The 18,837-nt window shown below is 43.7% G+C and overlaps 1 protein-coding gene across 1 annotated transcript in view; it reads right to left on the reverse strand.

The window, feature by feature from the left end:
* Positions 1-9,630: 9,630 nt before the first annotated feature.
* Positions 9,631-18,837, reverse strand: part of LOC124593901 — a 174,534-nt gene continuing 165,327 nt past the window's right edge. Inside the window, exon 4 of the mRNA XM_047132250.1 lies at positions 9,631-10,141. Coding sequence (XP_046988206.1) covers positions 9,861-10,141 — 281 coding nt within the window. The 3' untranslated portion in view covers positions 9,631-9,860. The remainder of the gene's footprint in view (positions 10,142-18,837) is intronic.

Here is an 18,837-nt window from a genome sequence, read left to right on the forward strand (position 1 = left end):
GCAAAGTATTGACGTTGTGGTGTATGGACCGTTCGCCTGCGAGACATGCAACATTTTGGGTATGCCTGCGACCTAATCCGGAAGAGCGTACATTTGCGGATTACAAAACTTCAATCGTGCAAGCGACTAGGACAGCAGGTGGCAGCGCGAGCTCCTCCAGAGATCACTGGCCCCGCGGACCCGTTTGCTTCTGTGAGCCAGCTGATGACAAACAGTTCTTCTGGTATTTCTATATGGCCTGGGTATTTGGAACAGCGCAACGTCCGGCACCGGACCAGGCGCCGACTGCAATCACATTTCGTCAGTCTGAGTCTCGTTCAGAATCTTAACTACCTGCGACGCCGTGCCGTTGCCACGCACTGCCGACAGAGAGAACCGCCAGTGTCTCTCACCACCACCATCATCAGGACAATACTTCTGCATTAAGGATTACTAGGACTTGAGTATCAGCTGTCGACCTTATCTTTGTACACCGTTCTTCTACTAAGTCAACCTTAGACTATATCTTCTTCTTCGACCAAGTTAGTATCATACTTTGACTGTTTCATCACTACAGCCTTCAGCGTAAGTTCGGACTTGTGTAAATTTAGTGGTAATTGCAAACCTACTGTGATTAACTTTGCTCCATTGAGAAAATTTTTGCTGATGCATTTATTAACAAAACTGTTCTACATTGGTTGACTGGGATGCGTTTTCATTGCGCCTCAACCGACGTGAGATGTATCAGTTGACGACAAGGATTTCTCGGGACCCAGTGCCTCCATCAGCTCCACTGGCACTTCTAAGCTTCGTCCCATATCAGATGGTGAAGAGGATTGTTCAGGCCCCATGGCCTTTATAGTCACCAATGTAAGGCTTCATCCCATACCAAGCGGCGAGGAGAAATTTTTCTGTGAACGAAAACTTTCCAGCATATTTTTCCACAGGATAGACAGTGCCCATGGCGAAGACTTTGACAGTGACTTTCTGGATCAACATGTCTAGTTTCTAGTTGTTCGTCCTCCACATGAAGAAACACCTCAGATCCTCAGGTCCCGTGCTTGCTCTCCAACATACAGCATATGCAGAGGCATCTAACGAAACGGCTGACGGGAATCTCCATGCCACTGGACGTACGTAGCCGCTGCCCAGACTCTGCTCCAGGGTCAACCACCTCCAATGACATTCAATCTCTGTTGGTCCATTACGGTCAGGAGACATCGGCTACTACGTACTTTTCAAAGTCAATAAGCTTTACCAACAGCCGTACACTTTAAGATATTTTATTTTATGCTGAAAGCAACCAGTTTCGGCAATTCATTTTGCCATCTTCAGGCCCCATACGCTTTCTTCATATCAACGAATTTATGATATAGCGCCATAATACTGGATATCGTGGAATCTAATCGTCGTTGAGTTGCTTCATACGAAAGCGTGACAGGAAAGACATTTGCCGCATCTTCTTGCTTCTAGCACGCCACCAGAATCCTTGGACAGCGTCATAACGACTCTGGCCAACTCTAGATGCCGTTCCGGACACACCTCCAGGTTCAGATGCCGCTGGGCAGCACCACAGCAGTTTCCTCCTCTTGCGGCGCCTGAATCTGCGTCCAGATTCGACCGCACAAATAGTCATTCCAACATCTCTTTGCAGCACACCTACGTAGTTGCTCCGATTCCCTGCCACGTGGTCCACCGTATCTCATCCACGTCCAAATTCATTCTTATGTGTCTAATCTCAGCACAAGCTTTTGGACATTCCTTTCCAGCACGATGATAGCACTCGTTTTCCTATTTTTCCAGTGCCATCCCCACAGGCAACTACAGGGTGAAGATAATTTATCTGTATGAAATAAAGTCGTCATAACTTCCGAACAGTCTGGGGTAGGGAGCTGGAGCATTACTATGCACATGGATGGTTTATTTTAGCGACCAAGCCCACTTTCATTTGGATGGGTTCGTCAATAAGCAAGATTGGCGCATTTGGGTGACTGAAATTCTGCATTTCGCGATCGAGAAGTTTGTTCAACCTCAACAGCAGACTGTGTAGTTTGCGATGTCTAGTCATGGAATAATCTGTGCAATATTCGTTGATGGCACGGTGACTACCGAATGGTACGTGAAGATTTTGGAAGATGATTTCATCCTCATCATGCAAAGTGAGCCTGATTTCGACAAGATACGGTTCCTGCAAGACGGAGCTCGACCGCATCGAACCAGGAGAGTGTCTGATGTTCTGGAGGAGCACCTTGGGGATCGCATTCTGGCTCTGGGGTACCCAGAGGCCATTGGAATGGGCCTCGATTGGCCGCCGTGTTCTCCGGATCTGAACGTATGGAACTCCTTTTTGTGGGGCTATATTAAGCAAAGACATACAGCAGTAACCCCAAAACCATTGGTGAGCTGACATACATTGAGGAGGTCATCTTCAGCATCGATGTTCTGACACTTCAGCGGGTCATTCAAAATTTCGCTATTCGTCTGCGTCACATCATCGCCAAGGACGGCAGGCATGTCGAACATGTCATAACCTGAATCTGAATACCTGTAGTGACGTTTACATGTTGAATAAAGTGTGTGCAGGACTTAGTTTGTATTAAATTTACGTTTCTTTTCATGTAGTTCAATAATTGTCACCCCTATGTCTTACTGGCACAAACAACCATTTTCCCTCCCAGGTGTTTCCACACCCTTAGTATGCCCTCTGGGTACAGTTCTCTTGAATTTCAACTGCTGTCACACCCGACTCTTCCATCCCAGCATACTCTTCTGCCCTCTCTACACACGGAATGTACACCACAAATAGTATAGCATCCGTCTCTGCGCTCCCAGCACCACCACATTTCACCTCTTTTTCTTACAGAAGTTGCTCAGAGCAGCTGTGAGAATGAGAAATAATACCATCGTTTACATACTTTCATGGCCGTCGTCGCTAAAGTTAAAATCTTCTGGGTTGTTAGGCCGCGTCACATTTCCTTTCAAAATAATCGACATTGTGACCCCTCTGCTAAGATCCTCTTCAGGGCATTGCTAGAACAATATCCTGAAGAAAATCCCATCAGAGGGGTCACAATGTCGATTATTTTAGAAGGAAATATGACGCGGCTTAACAACCCAGAAGATTTTAACTTTAATATAATCGTTGTTGGTGAGCCATGTCGCGAATCGACCTATTGCGCCTGGCTTTCGTGCGCTCTTATCTTTGGTTAGAAGGCGTCCACGGGCGACTTGTAACAGTATGACGTCTCTGGCGAGCTCACTCTCTCTCAGACACTCCGCCGAGGAGGCAACTGGTTCTTAACTAGAAAGCTCATGGGGCGTGCGAACACTTGATGGTCGAGGGTTGGCGGCTGTGCTTTCGACGACGGGTGTGCGGGCCGCATTCCGTCGTCGTTTGTGGTATCGCGTAATAAGTGTTCTTTTTTTCCCCACCGGGCCTAGGGACTGATGCCGTTTGTACCACCCTACGAGTCGCCAGGGGCCACCAGCTGCACGTTTACGTGTCTCCTTTATTACCCGCCGAGGAGCTGAAGTTGTTGCTTACATTACATTTAGCAGTGCGTCGCGTCTGTGCTGTTGTAACTGCAATTACGACACCTTATACCAGCCGAGGGTCTTGCAAGGCGTGCTAACTTGGGTAATACTCGTTAACTGGGCGGACATCTGAGACAAGCCGATACACGCTAATTACCATATTGCTATCTAAATCATTTGGTTTGTTGATGAAATTCACCCTCCCGTGGTAAAACTTTCTTCTAATTACATGCTTGCTGTTTATTGGATTGGTCCTTTTGTAATTTTGCTGTTGTGATTACTGTAAAGTTTGGCGAGACTTAAAACTCCAGCTGTTTTCTTGCGGCCAGTTTTATGGAGTTGACCAAACTTGGGCTCTCTTAATATTAATGGATCTGTTTTTTTAAGACTGGTAGTGCGGGTCTTGCAATCAAAAAAATTTCTGCTCCTTGTAAATTAAGAAAAATTATATTAACTTATTATAGCTCTGTTATATCACCTGGTACCAGGATTTTTTTTATTTGTCCTTTCTTATATTGTATAAACAGTCTGGTATTGAAGGAACGGGTGCAGCTAACCCCTAAATCTAATCCTCAGAGTGTGAGATTCAGCTATTTATTGCCACGCTATATTAAAGTCCGTGTTAATTTTATTGTGTTTGTAATAATAGCCTTCCGTATGTTTCAGAACCAGTTAATTTGGGTTACTGGGCCGTGTTCTTGGAAGTTGCCACGTATTCTACCGTCCGATGCGAACCGCTTGCAATACCAAAAGGTTTCTCCGAATATTTTGTAAAAAGTTCACCTTCAAATTTCTTAACGCAGTTGTATACGCAAACGTTTAATCTTCAGATTTCTTATTACAGTTGCTGTATACGTCTTTTCTTGAAACATTCTTTAAATTGCTTAAATGTCACTGGATATATCCAGTTATGGTTCAGTTGGGCCTTACTGTGAGTTGGTGAAAGTTATTTCACGCACTGCTACAAGGTTTTAAGAGTTGTTTGATTTTATTTAAAGCCTATACTGTTAAGATTATGTAATTTTACTCTCAAATGCTCATTGATGTAAAGTATATTTGATAAATTTCATCATACCTAAATCTTTGCCTTGCAGTGTTCTTAATTTAGAAACTGGTAGCTATACGCTTTCGTTTTGGAGGCCATCCTTTTAACTTTTCTGATTTATGTGGAATTTAATGATCTTAACAAATTGTAATTCACAAGTGTATTAATAAATGATATTCAGTCCCCATTTGTCCAGGTCTTCCTCGTGCTTCGATTACAGAGGTGTACTGAGGTGTCTCAGTCGGACTGTGCTTTCTTGACGCGGCTAAGTACGCATGCGGATCTTTTAAATTATTTGCAGTTTTTAATGTCGCTTAACTGGGGGATTTTTCCAGGAGAAAAAGCGAAAAGGTGAAAAAATATTGGTAGGAAAATTGGTCAATGTGAAAGAATTGAAATTGCCATGTGGTTTGTTGCTGGCGGTACGGAAAAGGGAAAAAAAGCCAAAATTCAAACCTACTCACAATGCTTTTCGAAGCGGTGAGATGGTATATTACCTGTGCTGCAGAGAGATCATGAGTTTGTTCACGATAAAGTAACAGCAATGCATCTTGCGGCAGAACCATGATTCAACAAATATATATTATTACAGAATCAGTTTTACAAAAAGATTTTATTGATCTCGGGTTTGGAAAAAAGTACCAATGGTAATTTACAAATAAGCATTCATGTTTTATTTTATATCCTATTATTAAATATAATTCAATATAGAAACTTACATTATTTTAACTAGAGCTACTGGAATGTTATAGTTTGCTAGGGTTCTAAGTACCGTCAGTAAATAATAATGATTAAAATAATAATGACTAGAGATTATTTTCTTGTAGCTGTAGTTGATACAGTTTCAAAATTCTCATTCTTACAAGTAAAAAATTTCCTTAAGGACGGTGAAGTTCCACGTTCCTTCCCAGGTACCTAACACAGTTAAAAACGGACATATAACTTCAAAACTTGAAGAGTACTTCTTTCATCTGCTCTATTTTCACACGTTTCGAGCATCCAGTAGGCAACAACTCAGAGGAAAATCATAATAGTAGATTTGATTTACGTATTTGTAAATCGTTATCTGATGATTAATGTAATGGTTGAAACTTACAACAATAAAGAGTAAATATAAATTACATTTAATACCCGCAGTTTAAAATATTCGGTACCTTCTAAAGTTACTGTATTTCGTAGTGCAATCAGTAACTGAAGGGTTGGTTCACTGGAGCGAAATATCAAGCAATGAGTTGCAGCCACAACTGTGCAAAAGATGTCGGAAGCTTTCTTTAACATGAGAAGCAGTGTAGACATGTCTCTGACAAAAAGAGGGTATCGCAAACATCTCACTCTATGAACGGACATTAAATTTGTTTCTTGGCTTTTTTCACTCCCGTATCAGAGTTTTTACTCGCTCCTTCGCACTGTTCGGAAAGACTCGCCCTGCGTGTAAATCGACATGCAAATTCATACTCTGTAAGCCAACGCGCAGGATACGTTGCAAAAATATTTCCTGGCTAAGACTTTGTGTCCGTTCAGATGCCTTTAGTATCGAAGTGCGAGACTTCAACAATTCTCAGGAGGTCAGGATATCTTGTGGGGTTTCACCCCTTTGGGATCCCTGAGAGAGAGAGCTCGGGCTGCGATCTCGGGATGCGGCAAGCATGTGTGTGTGTGTGTGTGTGTGTGTGTGAGAGAGAGAGAGAGAGAGAGAGAGAGAGAGAGAGAGAGAGAGAGAGGGACTGGGTTGAGTTCGTTTACGCTCGCGGCGGCGCGACGCCGCCGTTTTATTGCTGGGAACGTAACGTGAGAAGCCACTGCAAGCGTTTTGGGAAAGGGTAGGCTGGATTTTATGTCCCTAGCGGCACATTCAGAGACACAGCTTCGGTGTCGCTGGGAGAGATCATTACATGGTGCATACTGTAGCTTACCTATATTGTGGAAAGCAGGGACTACAACTACTGACACCCTCTCTCTTTGCTTTTGGTCATGTCCCCACGTTTTTCATTTACTTCCCTTGAATATCTCTGCTACCATTGTTTACGTTGTTTAAGGAAAACTTGGGCGTATATGTCGTGCTGGGAATCAGAAAGGTTACACCGACAGTTGCCGAAAGTTAAGAAGTTCCTCGCGTTTGCCACCGCCATAATTGAACGCTTTTACGATCCTGCGATCTTGCAAAATCCCAGCTCCGTGCGACATCTGCGATGTAAACGGTGAAACAAAACAAACGGTATGAAGATATTGCTTCAGCGGTGCTTTATTCGTTATTGGCAAGAATCAAGAGCATGCGCATGTGAATGGATGACATTAATCTTTCGACGCGTCCTCCATCGTACTGGGAATATATTTCTAGATGGGCTACTGCTACTATATCCAGGTGACTAGTACGAGATTTGAAGAAGCGTGAAATATTAAGAATACTTTGCGTTGAAACATACTGAATTTTGGCATCTAGATTTCTGATAAGTGCTGTAATTTGCGATTACGACATGTAAAGTCTAATAGTGAAAACGACAGTGTTAGCCACACAGAAAATTTTTGACTTGTTTCTGATCGAGATCTAGCGCAGGCAACGGGAAACGGCAGCAACTGCAGACGTTTTTTACGATGCAAACACTAAATTGACTATAAACAATAACAGTCTTCAGCGCATTTTGAGATGGTGGCATACATTACTGCGTTACGAAAATGTAATTAATCTGTAATGCTTACAAAAAACTCGTGCCACCCATCGTAGAACATTGGTCAGATGTGTGGATCCCGCACCAAAGAGAAATAACAGTGGAAATGAACGCATACACAGAAGAGCATCACGAACTGTCGCTGGTTTGTTTGGAGCGTCACAGAGGTGATGTAAAACTGAACTGGAAAACTCTTGAAAATAGACGAAAACTATCCCGTGACAGCCTAGTAACAGAGTTTCAAGAGCCAACTTTAAATGATACATTCAGGAATACAGAACAACCCTGTACGTATCGCTTCCGTGAGGATCGCTAGGGCAAGATTAGACTGGTTGCTACGTATATGGAGGCGTTTAAACAAGCTATCCTCCCTCATTCCATACGTGAGTGGAATGGTTTTTTGCTTGGATTGCAATCGCGGAGGAATGTCATGACATAGAGAGTACCCTTCAGTTAATATCCAAACACCTGTAGACCAAGGCTGTGATATCTTCAGTCTCACCTACCCTCCTACAAGCTGTGCAGAGTAAAGCTGGCCTGGACAATATTTCATGCCCCAAGGTGGATGATGTAAGTTCTGTTGCCTATCCTAAGGTGCATGAAATATCTACCGGACCAGTTTTATTCTGCCCTGTACTTGCCGCCCTTCCAAGGATTTAACGTCGACGACGAGATGACGTTACACGGGTTGGAGAAGGAAATCGGTGGTTTTCTCTCAAAGGAACCACCTCTAAATTTGCCTTAAATGATCTGGGAAAATCAAAGAAAACTTAAATCTTATTGATGGTGTTTGGAGGAGGGGGGAAGAGGAGGACTAGGGATTTGAACCGCTGTCCATCGATGTGTCTGTGACTGTTTTTCATTTTTGTAGCAAACGATAGTAGTATTAGACTAAAGTTAACTTTTTTATTTCGTTGTGTTCAAGAAATACTGTGAAGAGTATGGTGACATAAAGTAAATGAAGGATGTCTACTGCTGTCTTGAGCTTAAGGTCGAAAGAATTTGTGCTGAAAAATCTTTACAAAGCAAAACTGTTCCCTTCTGTCATTCTTTCCTCATTTTCTCGGAAATGCAAATGTGGGATTCTAACCTATTATGTACAAAGGTAATATAGTATTCAAATGCTTAGATCTTTTTGTAATGTGTAAATGCATGTCACTGAAGATATAAATGAATCTGTGTTGAATGTAGTACTGATTTTGTGTTGTTACAGCTGACACCAAAACATAATCGTTATAAAAGTCAACACAACTTCAGCATAAGCTTACTGTAGTTATATTGCAATATATCAAAATCACTGAAAGTGATAGTAGTAACAATAATATCTTTATTTGAAGTTGTTTTGGATTCCTATGTGTAGATAATGTCAGTAGTGTTGTATTTGTAGGTTACTTGAGAAAGGCAATAAAGTTCAAGCAGCTGTCATAAAGATGTCAACCAAATTTGGTACACATACTCCTTGCTATAGGAGAATCAGCACTGTGTGAGAACGAACTATCTAGTATTCATAGGGGCAGAGGTGTGGACAAAAATGGTTTTCTACCTCTGACATATAGACTTGCCCTACATGACAGGCATGTTGTGCAAGTAGTATTGGCACGCCTTGCAGGGGCTACAAGTACCGACAGGCATAGCTGAGCAGAGACAAGGGAGAACGTGAAGGATACACAGGAAGATGTGGACAAAGAAAGGGGGGAGGGGAAGGTGGACAGAGAGAGATGGGAGGAGCAGATGTGTCTCATATACTAGGTGTTGAAGCTGCAGGAAAAAGGCTAATATTCCATAACTGCGTTGGATGTACCTGGAAGGACCAGTGGAATATGACTAGAAAAAGCGCTTACAAAATTAGCTGACTAGATAAAATAAGTGCACTTTCCTAAAATAAAGAGCTACACATAAACAGAGTGAACAAAATCGCTGACGAGCACCATTTCTAAATGGATGCATAAATATCCTAACACACTGCCAAGAAATATTATGAAAAATATTAATTATTTTGTTAGTACAAAATCTATAACGGAAAGGCTGTTGAAATTTGAATTTGATCTTCCTTTTGGCACTTCATCTTAAAGTAAGAGACCTGGAGCACAGGCAGAAAAAATAACCTCTCCAAAAATTACGTCGTAATCGTTTCAGATGTCTCACAATTTTGGCATGTGTTTTCCCAATATTACATAATGTGTCCATGCTTTATCATCAATATCAAACAAATACACCTTTCCTATGGGGCAGAACGAGTGTCGTAATTGCCAAGACATACTGCCAAAAAAAAAAAAAAATACATTGGCTAGGTGCTGGAGTCAGCTCGGTGATGCCTGATCTCACAGTGAGCAAGTTTCATGATGGTACACTGTAAATTCCACTGTGTGCATGGCGTGATGTGGACGCATACATCATGTCTGATATCCGATAATGTGTATTAGGTGAACCAACAGGTATCTGCCGATATGACATCGTGGCATTAGAGAGAGTAGAGATGAAGAACTGACTTAGTTGGCAGCTGGGGTTGATATCTTGGTGCGAGTATTGATGCTGCAATGACATTCTCACACTAGAGGCCAGTATGTGAGGGTGTAATGTGACACCATTTATCACGGTGACAGTGTAGCGGTGAGGTGAGGTGAGACCAGGTGACGTCATGAGAGGTAGGCGCCATCGGCGTCGGCGCCAGTGTCGCGGCGGCGCAGGTAGTCGAGCAGGACGCGCCGGCAGTCGAGCTGATGGGAGCGCGCGCTCAGGTGCTCCGACAGTGTCCTGACGGCGGGGTGGCCTGCTCCCAGGCGCTCCTCCTCCACCAGGAACCTCAGCGCCTCCTTGGAGCACAGCTCGAAGCCAGCCAGCACCACCTGCTTGTCCCACGCACCCCCGCATTCGTCGCCGCTGTCTGTGCCCTCGCCATCGCTGTCATCATCAGCCTCTGCAGACAGAACACCACCACTCCAATGAGACACTGTAAAACTGGCCAATCTTATTAACTGAGGTATTATTTTCTGAAAAAAAGAAAAGAAAGCGATGCACCACAAAGGAATTGTCCTAACATTATGTACAGACAAACAAAATGATTACTATTTCAGAAAAATTTTATGGTTTATTCAAGAGAAACAGCTTCAAGAATTGAGCAAATCAATAACATGTTAGTCCACCTCTGGCTCTTATGCAAGCAGTTATTCAGCTTAATACTGACTGAATTATTTATGTCCAACATGCGCATTAAATCTCCAAGTCCAAGATGGTTGTAAGGCCCTGCCCATTATGCTCCAAATATTCTCAATTAGGGAGAGATATGGCGACCTTGCTGCCCAAGGTAGAGTTTGGCAAGCATGAAGACAAGCAGTGGAAACTCTTGCTGTCTGCGAGTGGGCGTTAGCTTGCTGAAATGTAGGTCCACGATGACTTGTCATGAAGGACAATGAAAGGGGTGAAAGAATATCGTCGACGGTCCTGCTAAATAATAAATGTCTCCCCAGACTATCACTGTTGGTTGTTCGGCCGGATGGCAGACGACAGTCGGGCTGGTATCCCGCCACTGTCCAGGGCGTCTCGATTCACATCTTCGCTGGTCATTAGGGCTCAGTTCGAAGAGGGTCTCGTCGCTGAAGACAACTCTTCTCCAGTCGATGTGATTCCAGGCCGAAGACGGTTCTGAAGACGCCCCAGACAGCAGTGGGATACCAACTTGATTGCGCCCACTGTATGGCCCAACAAACAAGCGTGATGGTCTGGCGTATCACATCTTTTCGTAGCAGGACCTCTTTGTCCCTCATCCACAGCAGCCTTAGAGCACAGTGGTATGTCGACGATATTCTACTCCCCTTTCTGTTGCCTTTCATGACAAGCCAATGTGGGCTTACGTTTTAGCAAGATAATGCCTGCCTGCACACTACTTAAGTTTGTGCTTGCCAATCTTATCTTGGTCAGCAAGATAGCCAGATCTCTTCTCAGTTGACAACGTTTGGAGCATTATGGGGAGCTCGGGATTTTGACGATGTAACGCGCCAATTGGACAGAATTTGGCACGACATCCCTCAGGAGGACATCCAGCAACTCTATCCATCAATACCAAGCCGATACCTGCTTGCATAGGGGCCAGAGGTGGACCAACACGTTATTGATTTGCTCGTTCTCTGAAGCTCTTTCTCGTGCATAAATTGTCCAATATTTCTTGTCTGCACAAGTACATCACACCTACCGATTTCCGTCCCATTCGGGTAATTCGTTCGTGCGTTGTCGTTTTTTGTCTTAGAGTGTACTATAATACTCGCCAAAATTCAAAATATAGGTCTGTTACAGTGTGTTCTCGCTCAGTATTGTTATTACTGATGGAAGCTACAAGTGCGTGCATTGTGCCTGAGCCGGTCACAAGTGGAAAAAATGTGGTTGCAGATTTCTTAGAAACTTTGTGCTACTGCTGATAATTTTGAAGAGGTGATTAACTGATTGTAAGTTCACATAAAATAAGTTGTATGTGCTGACGATCCTACATAAGAGTAAAATTTTACAAAAAATTTGTTCACCCGCTGAAAAACGAAAAAAGTTATTTCCGTAGATTATAGGAGTAACTTGGTGCCAACACCTGCAGAAACTAGTGTAACAACTGAAAATGTATAAAATGAGTTTATTAATGAAATTACAGGCATTTGTGAATGGTTTAGTGAAAAAGAAGAAGTTTTATTTCGCATTATAGCTTTGTTTTTAGACACAATATACAGCTGCTCAGAATGTCATGACTTTGTTTCTCATACCACTGACCTAGCTTCAAGTAATTAGCTTACTTAGAAGATATTGTGTTAGTGTGAGTACTGTCACCTGCTTTTTCTCGTACGATGCCACTGAATAGAGGCTTAAAGTTTTGTTTAATTACTTTGATTATTGCAATTTAGTCCTTTTCATCAGTATTTAGTTTCAATGAGGGTGGGTCTATAATCATTTGTATTTTAAGTAAATGTGAAAAATAAACTTCAGCAAATTGTCATACTGTGTTTTTCTGTGTATAGGTAAAACAAAACTTTTTAAGACTGGGCAATTTTGTGATAAAGTTACACTGATGAGCCAAAACATTATAACCACATGTTTAGCAGCAAGTTGGCCCAATTTTCGAACACAATACATAGCGATTCTGCTTGACATGGATTCTACAAGTCCTTGATAGGTTTCCAGAAGTATGTGGCAAGAGATGTCTACTCACAGGGCACTAAATTTCCCGAAAAATACGGGACGATGGTTTGTGGGCACGCAGGTGGCGCCCGATATATTTCGCGGGGGGGTACAAATAAGGGGTATTTGCTGGCTAGGACAACAATGTGAGTTCACTATCACGCTCCTCAAACCATTTTTGTGCAATTTTGGCCTTGTCTCCCGGAGAGTTATCCTACTGGAAGATGTCATCACCCTCAGAGAAGACTTCAGCCATGAAGGGATGCTTGTGGTCCGCAATAACGTTCACTTAGTTCACTGTTGTCATGGTGTTTCGAGTACTACCATAGGTCCTATAGAAGCCCAACTCAGTATACCTCATAGCACAATTCTGCTCTCATCGGCCTGCATCTGTGGCGCGGTGCACGTTTCCAGCAACCATTCGCCTGGATGACAGCGTGTAAGGACCCAACCAATTCAGTGATGCTGTGTCCACTGCAATCGTAACTGCCGATGTCGTTGGATCATCACAGGAACACGTAGGGATCGCGTGATGTGGAGCTCCATGTTCAACAATTGTCTCTGAACGGTGTGCTCCAAAACACATGTGCCTGCACCAGCATTGTGCTCTCTCGTCAGATCTGCCACAGGTTGCTGTCCATCGTGTATTACACGGTGGTGGAACCTCCGAACTCTAAGTTTTGTGATGAGACGTGGACGTCCAGTACCATACGGCCTACGCCTTATTCCACCATCCGTCAAGCACTTTCCACAGGGTGCAAACGACAGCAGTATGAAAACAGCCGACTAGCTTCGCCGTTTCAGAGATTCTCGTTTCCAGCCACAGCGCCACAACAATGAGCCCCTTGTCAAAATCGCTTGTATCACTGGATTTCAGTATTTGCGGCCCGTTACTTTGCTATAATGACTGCCTATTCGTCTCTCTTCCGCTTAAATTCTTTCGTTACTGCGTCTCGAGCCCGCAAAATCACTAGGAGGCATTCAATTTCGTGGTGGACAGTGGTCATAACGTTTTGGCTCATCGGTGTATAGCTATTTGTTGTAGTCAGTACATCTTTCTAACAGACGGATTAACTTTACTTTCGCTGTCTTAAACTTCATATCAAAATGTTGCCCTGAGTAGTGGAGTAACTTCATGGCAATTAATGTTCCGTACTCAGAATACCTTATCAATATTAACAATAAATCTAAAACCGTCGTGCCTATTTGTCTTTGAACACGCTAATCTCCAAACCACTCTCTCTCTCTCTCTCTCTCTCTCTCTCCCTGTCCGAGCAGATTTTGAAAGGACCAACGGTACCGACCGACAGTCTTGTCACCCTCAGCCGATAGGCATCACTGGATGCGGGTATGGAGGGGCGTGTGGTTAGCACCCCACTCTCCCGGCCGTTGTCAATTTTCTTGACCAAAGCCGCCACTTCTCAATCAAGTAGCTCCTCAATTGGCCTCCTAAGGGCTGAGTGCAGCCCGCTTGCCAAAAGACCCGGATGGTCACCCATCCAAATGCTAGCCAAGTCCGAGAGCGCTTAATTTCGGTGATCTGACGCTAACCGGTGTAGCCACTGCGGCAAGCTCGTTGGGAATCTGCAAAACTACTAGGCATTTTCATGGAGTTTTCGCTAGTAACTTGAGCGAAGTTTGGGCCACTGAGTAGGCTTTAGGACATCAAAATCGGATCACGGATAAAAAGTTATTCGTACATGTTACAAAAACGTATGTACGTACGTTCCACATCTCCTCCGAAACCACTGGACCGATTACATCCAAACTTGGTACACGTATCCTTATTGTCTGGAAAGAATCACTATGAGGGTAACAACCGCCTACCTCAACCGAGTGGGGGATTGGGGTGAAAAAGAAGTGTAGGCCACGACGCGCGAATTTTTAGATTTTATTCATCCTGTATTTGAGAACGAGAGCACTTAGTGACTTGCAAATAAACTTTACACGTAATTTCAAACCTTTATGAAACTTCTTCTCGCTGACACGACGCCCCCTCCCACATAACAATGAAAGGAAAAAAGGTTCATGGACTACAACATTTTCGCATGAGATACAACGTTTTAATTTATTACTTTTTTTACTACTAACTGTATTCGCGATACATTTCACAGACACTCTTCACATATGCCACTGAATGTACCTGCAGAGTTATATCAATCTATGACACACATTTCAGGATATATGACGTCATAAACACTGAGCCACTCGAAAAACTGCCGCATCAACTATGACGTTTAAATTGAATATTACTAACCCACTGAACTAATGTCAATGAAATTTGGTAAGGAGATAGCTGGAATTCTGAGGAAGAATACAGGCTATTTTAGAAAGTGTGTAGCACAATATGCTTATTGATTTGCAGAATATTACGCGAATTAGGAAAAAATATGTACTCTTTGAAAAAGATGTGGCGAATGCTACACGCGGATACTGCGGTCGGTGAGTGCGATATTCACTGGCGCCCGTCTCAAAGTTATTCGGCACAGTTCGCGCGCGAGTGCGAAGACAGAAGAATGTCGTCCTGACGATGAGCGGATTCGCCGCTTAGGGCCCGGTAATACGCCTGCAGCGACGCGCCACGTTTATTCTTAGAATAACAGGACAGCTAATAACTCTTGCTCTTTATTTGAGGCGTTCTGTTATTCGTGTTGAAAACAACGACAGCACCTAACTTAGTAACGTGTTTTTGAGAGTTAATACATCTGTTGAGGTTCCATCTCGTTTTTGATTCAACAGAAATTCTAGTGCGGGATACTCTCATATCCGTCAAAGCTATGTACTCTTTGGCTTTTGAACTTTATCATGTTTGTGAAAATGCTTTTCGTGGTTGGTAAGTGTTATGTGATACGATTAGAAGTAATGTTTACAATGCTTATACAATCATCAGTATATTCATTCCCTATTTCCACATTTTTGCATAATGTACACTTTACATGATGTGTAGCTATTATGCGCATATTCAGCATTCGAGAACGGCAGAACTTAGTGACTTGAAACAAACTTTACACATAATTTCAAACCTTTGCAAGACTTTTTTTCTCTGGAAACCCTTAAGAAAATGATGAATGGAAAAAAGTTTATCACTTACTACATTTCTGCTGTTGCTACAGTAACACTATCGCATCAGGCATGATGTCATGACATTCACTTTAATTGCTTATTCGCTGCTAGCTCTATTCGTAATACATTCGCCGAATGTACTTACAAAATTATACCATTTTGCTACACATGGTTCAGGAGATGTGAGGGAAGCAGAAGAAGGACAGCGAGAGTTGCAGGAGGAGATGGACAGAGCAAGGGAAGGGGAGGAGACACATAGGGTGAGATTGGGAGATGGACACAGAAAAAAAGAGGAGGTGGGCAGAGAGAGAGGAGTAGGAGATGAACAGAGAGAAGGGCCAGGGAGATCGACAAAGTGAAGGAGCAGAAGGAGATGACAGAAAAGGGGGGGGGGCAGAGGATATGGACAGAGAGAGGTTGAAGGAGGAGATGGACTAATGCAATTGAAATAAATATGTACCAGGTCAACACTGAATACTCAGTTAGTTGCACGTAAAAACTTTGTTGGTACCATGATTAAAGGATGTCGCAGTACACTTGTGTTTAGGGTTATATTACAAAAAGTGCTAAAAGTATTCTATGAGGTTTCTGGGTTGGTGCTGGACCATGTTGACTTCTTGCCACAATATTTCAGCTGGCAACCGTTCAGCCATCTGTCAGACACTCACCAGAAGATGGATGAATGGTTGCCAGCCGAAATATTGTGGCAAGAAATCAACATGATCCGGGTGCAATCCCAGAACCTCATGTAACATTCAGTACACCGGGAGACTTCAAGAATCACATCAGTGCTAAAAGTTGTGCTGGTGTAAGCTGTCGCCAGCATACCAGGCGGCAAAGAGGTTGCGAGAAGATCGGTAATAGACACTGGAGCAAGTGAGCCTATCAGGAAAGAGGCCAACAACAGACTCGTAAACAACAGGCTGCCAACGCCCTCTCGACCGCCAGTATTTAGATCGCCGTCGCTGATCGGAGGGCCAGTCAATCGCAGCCAGTCATCTAGTGAGTCACCGAGTCGAGACATCAGTCGCAACCCAGTCGCAGAGAGAGTCAGTCAGTAAGTAGCAACCAGAGCAGTGTACTTAGTAGGACTTGCACTTCAACAGCATTGGGGCTAACATGGACTATTACAGAAGAGCTTGTACCACATGGGCTAGCTTAATATAAGTAACTTTCTGTTTTGATTAATAAAGAATCCTGTTAATACATGCGTGCAGTTCTGTTATAGAAAGAGGGTACCGGCAACCAAACAACATTCTCTTCTTGATGCCCATGCTACAAGCCTACAGTGACAATGAGCCGACACAAAAAAGTGTCACGAAGATGCCCAATATTAAGGAAGGCTGCAGATCTGTGTGATGGCCATGACAGAGGGTGTTTGGTTGTACGATTAACGAGGGCTGTCCATAAAGTAACCGTTGAGGGATAAATAAAATACTGGAGTAGTAAAAGCAAATTTGTTGGGGCAATCTTGAAACTGCGCATTTGTACTACCTCGCCAGCGTAAAAAAAGTAAAAGAACTGAGTTCCGCACTCAGGAACAAGGGACCGCACCATGCTGGCCGAGCACTGTTTCACCCTCTGCCTCTCGGATGCGGTGTGGAGCCGAATGGTGTCAGCACAGCGCTCTGCCGGCTGTTATCGGCAGACTTTGCTGCCGCTACCACGTAGCATCACGAGGCTGAGAGGGCCCCCTTCCAAACCTCTCATGGAAGTAATGTCCCTGGCATTACCGAGAACTGAACCTAGCTTCTCCGCATGGCAGACAGACGAGTTGACCACTTTTTAAATTACTGTTTCTTGTTCCCCAGAAAGCTTCAGACGTACTAAGGAACTTAACCAAAAAAACTTGTAGAAAGATAACGGTACAAAATATGTAATATGGTGGATGTTATTCAATAGTAGAAACAAATAGAGCCATAAATGTTAGTCTTTATTACATAGAACAGATCACAGTTGTGTATTTTAAATATACTTCAGGAAAGAGGCAGGTATTGTTAACTGTTACTGAAAAAGATCAATAAAACTGTTTCCTTTTTTGTATTAATAACAGTATTTAAAATATCCATTTGACAGCGTCAGAAGTCACTTCTTTCGTCATGCAATATTGTCATATAGATTAACAACATCGGGAACCTACTCTAGCGTCAGATAAAAAGAGGACAGTTAATCTAAGACGCCATCACTGAATGTCGTTCGCCTCTTTGGAATGTATTCTTGTTCTGCATATCTCATATCAGGCCTTCTTGTCTGCAGCCCTTTCCTGACAGGATAAAACTGTTCTGCTGCACTTATAAACTACAAGACATCCACATCCAGTTGATGCACCTCTTCAGTTCCCATCTCGACTGCGTGTTCCTTAGCCACATTGATCCCAACTCCCGCTAAGTGGTGTTTCTTCAAACATTCGACCTCCACCATCACTCGCAGTAGCTCTTGCCTTCTTGCTGACTGCCAGTAGTTCTGTTCTTGATTTTCCCAGTTAACGCCGAGACAAGCATCGGTGCGCCCCCATGGCCCTTTAACTCTATGAAACCAGGATTGATAGGAATTTTAGAATTCTGTGCCTGCCTGCTGTTCTTCCGAGCTCTGTCAACCACTTGGCTACCTGGGCATTTTGTTCTGGACCCTTGAAAGTACACGAAACTACAAGGGGCAGTTAAATGAAACCCGAACATCCGCCACGGCGGGACCTTGAAATGGTTCAATTCGGGAGTAATCACATCTGTCCTACTGGGAGACTAGAGTTTCACCTCCTGTTTCGTAGAACGCGGTCAGCCGCTGACGGATCCACAAGCGACGTCCACATCTGTCTTTCTTCAGGTCGAAAAACACACGGTCGAAAGACCCGGACTGTACGGAGGATGTTGCAGCGTTTTCCTACCATGTCGCTGATACGGAGACTTCGTGCGATTGGCAGTGTGGGGGCGGGCTTTATCGTGCAACAGGGTGATTTCGTCCGACAGCATTCCTGGATTTATAGCGCTTCGCAGTTTCTGCGAAGTGTCTTCACGGCGATGCCCGTCGACTGTGGTTGCTCCTTCGGGGAATTCGACGTCCCTACAGTCGAAGAAGAAGGTCACCATGATCTTACCGGAACTTGTGTGAATAGTTTACTTAGCGGGAGAGATGTGGGGTGCTTCCATTGTTGGATTTGCCGTTTGCCCTCGGGCTGTCGGAATGCAGTCTGATGGAATCATTCTGTTGCACAATAACGCCCACCCCTACACTGCCAATCGGACGGAGGATCCGCTTCAGCGATTTGGTTGGGAAACACTACAACACTCTCCGTACAGCCAGGATATTTCACGGTGTGAGTTCCACATCCTTGGCGACCTGGAGAAAGAAACACGTGCACGTCGGTTTCAGTCGGGCAAGGAAGTGCAACAGCGGGCG

Source organism: Schistocerca americana, chromosome 2 (assembly GCF_021461395.2).
Source record: "Schistocerca americana isolate TAMUIC-IGC-003095 chromosome 2, iqSchAmer2.1, whole genome shotgun sequence".
NCBI lineage: Eukaryota > Metazoa > Arthropoda > Insecta > Orthoptera > Acrididae > Schistocerca > Schistocerca americana.